General features: G+C 60.7%; 1 protein-coding gene across 13 annotated transcripts in view; it reads left to right on the plus strand.

The window, feature by feature from the left end:
• The window catches only part of LOC108314694 (BTG3 associated nuclear protein), a 138,089-nt gene that overhangs the window by 70,369 nt on the left and 63,880 nt on the right, over positions 1–3,840 (plus strand). For all 13 annotated transcript variants that reach the window (XM_037743932.1, XM_017543692.2, XM_017543693.2 and 10 more), the window contains one exon: positions 1,897–2,136. In XM_037743932.1, the coding sequence (XP_037599860.1) occupies positions 1,897–2,136 (240 nt within the window). The remainder of the gene's footprint in view (positions 1–1,896; positions 2,137–3,840) is intronic.

The raw sequence follows: 3,840 nt of genomic DNA on the forward strand, positions 1-3,840 counted from the left end.
TGTGGTTTATGATCGTGTGTGCAGCTTTCCTCTGTTGCACAGGAAGGCTTTGAAAGGGGGTTTGACAAGCCGTCAAGCCTTTCACCTACTGCATCGGTCACCGCGAGGACAGCCCGGAGAGGCCACTATGCAGAGAAGGAGTCTGTGGTTCAGAGACAGCGACTTGTGAAGGGTCAGCTAAGAAGCTGAGAGCTGGCTGAGGACTTGGCTTGCTTGGGAGAGAGGTGGAGAGGTGTGGGGGTGCTGGCACGCGTCACTCCCTGGGCAGGCAGGTGGGAAGTCCTGCTCCGTTGCCACGGGAGTGTGCTTTGCTGGCAAGCTCCGGCTTCTCCAGGTGCCTGGCTACCTCTCTTCTCCATGTGGAGTGTGGGCCTGTCCACGATTCCTCGCTGTGGCTTTGCCGACGGTGGAGAACGTGGCGCATTCCCACACCTGAGTACGCCGCTGTGGGCGGCTGTATTTTAACTGCCCTGAGAATGCTGGTGTCCAGGGCATGCTGTGACTTATGCTATGCAGAGGCAAGGGCTGGCATTGTGTCCACGGGGCGGGCGGCAAGCCAGCTGCTGTTGCTGGAGCTACGGCTTCCGCGTACTTCTTGGTGGGAGTGGCTGGCTAGTGGGAGAGCATCCCTGGCAGTGAGGTGTGAGGAGCCCTGGGGAAGGTTCCGCTCAGCAGGTGACTGGGGCAGATACCAACTGTGTGCCAGGATATTGATACTTCCAGGGTCCCAGGTCCAGGATTAGCACAGTGTGTGACCCTGTTGGTGCTCAGATCCCAAGGCCCCACAGGCACCTGGCCCTGCTGCTCCCATGTCCCCCTGCCCTGCCCCCAGACGCAGCCTTGGCTTTCTCTTTTTGTTCTTAGTGACCTTTGAGGTCACAAGATCACAAGGGTTGAGTTCCACATGATTAAGGGATATGGCAAGGAAGGAACTTTGGCTACGAGGAAGAGACAGGATTCCAGTGCTCTGAGCAGGTCAGGGCAAGTGCTATGCGCAGACCCCAGGCTCACTGCGGAGCTGCCTCGGGGAGGCGTGAGGTTCACAGAGCATGTAAGGGCAGCGGTGCTGGCCTGGACTCCATGGGGAGAACGGCAGACCCGTTGGAGCTCAGCATGTCCTGCACGGAGCCATTTTCTCATACTAGGCCGGGCCGACCCTTAGCAGTGCAGAGGGCGGTGGGGACGTGCTGGGCGCCGTGGGCTGTGTGGAGGCCCCAGAGCCTCTTCTCAGTGCAGAGTCCTCTAAACATAGGAACAGGCGGTGGCTCAGCATTCTTCCAGAGACAGATGTGGCAGGTGGTCTCCTTCCAGATGTGGCCAGACGTTTACATTTTTATTTTTTGAAAGCTTTTCACCCTGCTGGGGCTGTGAAGAGAACCTGGTGTTTGAGACTAGAGCTTGTTTGATGTCACCTCTTCCAGCTGAGGATGAGCTTGGCCTGTGCTCCCGCTCGGGTCTGGGCGGCATCCGCTGGGGGCTGCGGAGGCTCCTGCTGCTGGGCACACGCTGGCCAGTGCTGTGCCAGCCGTAGGCAGGGCCGTCCCGGGCGCTGCAGATGCTGGGGCACTAGGTGCGCAGCGAGCCGCTGGCCTCGCTGAGTTAGCGGGGCGGGCTGAGCTCTGAGAGCTGGCCTTGAGTGCACGTTCGCCAGGACGCCGCCTGCCCGCCACAGTCGTCCATGTGAAATGGATATAAGGACGTCTCGGCCCTCTGGGGGTGGCGGCGTCGTTTCCGTTCCTCGTCAGTGCTGTCTCTGGCAGCAGTCGGAGGCTCCAGTGCTCTTGGTGACTGCATCGCAAGTTGGGAGGGGCCTGCCCAGCTCGCTGGGCGTGTCTGAGCGCAGTGCTCTGCTGCCCTGAGTGTGGCCATCTCAGGACCCTGCCTTCTCTCTTTCAGAGGATTACCCCAACGGCACCTGGCTGGGCGACGAGAACAACCCCGAGATGCGGGTGCGCTGCGCCATCATCCCGTCCGACATGCTGCACATCAGCACCAACTGCCGCACGGCCGAGAAGATGGCGCTCACGCTGCTGGACTACCTGTTCCACCGCGAGGTGCAGGCCGTGTCCAACCTCTCGGGGCAGGGCAAGCACGGGAAGAAGCAGCTGGACCCGCTCACCATCTACGGCATCCGGTGTAAGTCGGGCCCTGCCTCGGGGAGCTGGGTCAGGACCCGCGTTTCGTGCTGCGGACGCTGGCATCAGGAGGGCCGGCCCGGGGCTGCGTTTCTCCAGGCAGTTTGGGGATCACTGCTTGAGGGGATGGGTGGCCGGTTGACTGTGATGTGCTTATTATGCATGGCGTGCCCGTGCCAAGGCATCTCATGTACCCCATAGCGTTTGACACCTACAGTGTACCCTTAAATTAGGGTGAAAACCTCCTCGCCTCCTGTCCTCAGGCCACTCTTGAGGAAGTGGGAGGAGAGCCGGGGCCGTCCCTGCCATCCTGCTGGCTGTGTTGACAGGTGCTGAGCCTCTCCGGAGCGGGTGGAGTGCGCCTGCCTCCTTCCTTCAGAGGGCTGGGGCTCGGCAGCCGTGCCAGGGCCTTGACGCTGACCTGGCTGTGACGGAGCCAGGAGAGCTCCAGAGCTCGATTTTCATGCCCCTGCCTGTGATGTTTCCCTCCCCTCTGAAGAGTGGGGCTTGCTCCAGTGGCGATGGCGGTGTTGTCCTTTGATGGCGTTTGACGGATGCTCAGGTCCTCCTTGCCAGTGTCCACGGTCCCTTTGCTCCACAGAGCCCATCTGCTCCAGAAGCCGCCTGCCTGGCTTCTGAAGTGAAGCATTAGCGAACACAGGCGACACGGGGCATCTCGCGGGAGGGGCGCCTTCCGGAAATCCGGGTTCTGGAGACTTGCCGCAGGGGAGCATGAAATGTGAATCCGATCTCCCAATAAGGCGAGCTAGGCGACGCACCCCGCGTCCAGGTCTCACCATGCAGGGGCCGCTGTTCCCGTAGCAGAGAGCCTTGCTCCTCCGGGAAGCACGGTGTGGCCCTTGAGCCTCTGTCATAGTGGAAGGGCTCGGCTGTTGAGTAGTTGCTGTGGAAGTAGGGTCTGAGTGAGACTGAGGGTTGTGCTGACTTCAGGTTTTTCTGGAAGCTGCTGAGACGTGGCGCCCAGGTCCCACCCACACATGTGTGAGCAGGTCGTGGCATCTTCTCATTGCCATGTCTTGGCCCAGGCGTGTGCCCTGGCTGTCAGACACTGGCGGGCACCTGTCCTGGACCCTGAAGGTAGTCTCAGATGACTGCCTGGGAGATCACACGCGGGGGCCCCTCACGGCTTCTCAGGGGCGGAGTAAAGCAAGTCACAGAGGAACAGAGGGTCATGGGGCAGGTGTCACTCACAGCCTTCTTCTGAAGGGCCACATGGCAGGTGATTCAGGCTTTGTGGGCCCTGGGGTCTCTCTTCAGCCCCTCAGCTCTGAAAGCAGCCACAGATGAAGAGCATGGCCATGGCTGTGCTGTGACAGGACACTGCCTTCAGAGGTGGGTGGCAGGCCCACCGTCCCCTCCTCAGCTTTAGGGCATGGCGTGGCCGAGAGCGTACATCTGCGTACCTGACCACGTGACGTGCTTGTAGTTTGAAACCCAGGGGTTGCTTTGTGCTAGTGCTGGGCGTGTGGGTCATGGTGTGGAGTGTACTGAGATGTATAAATAAGCGTGAGAAACAGCAGACAGAAGCATCTGTCACCTGAGAGGTGGCGTTGTGAGGTGTCACAGAAGTGTCAGGCTGGGCTACGGTTGGAGGGGAAAGGATGGTGGCATGTGGGGTGGGCGTGCCATGCATGTGAGGCAGTGATGTTGTGGGGTGGGCCCTGTTCCCAGGTGAGGTGGGGTG

The sequence above is a fragment of the Cebus imitator genome, unplaced genomic scaffold, assembly GCF_001604975.1.
Source record: "Cebus imitator isolate Cc_AM_T3 unplaced genomic scaffold, Cebus_imitator-1.0 Scaffold159, whole genome shotgun sequence".
Lineage (NCBI taxonomy): Eukaryota > Metazoa > Chordata > Mammalia > Primates > Cebidae > Cebus > Cebus imitator.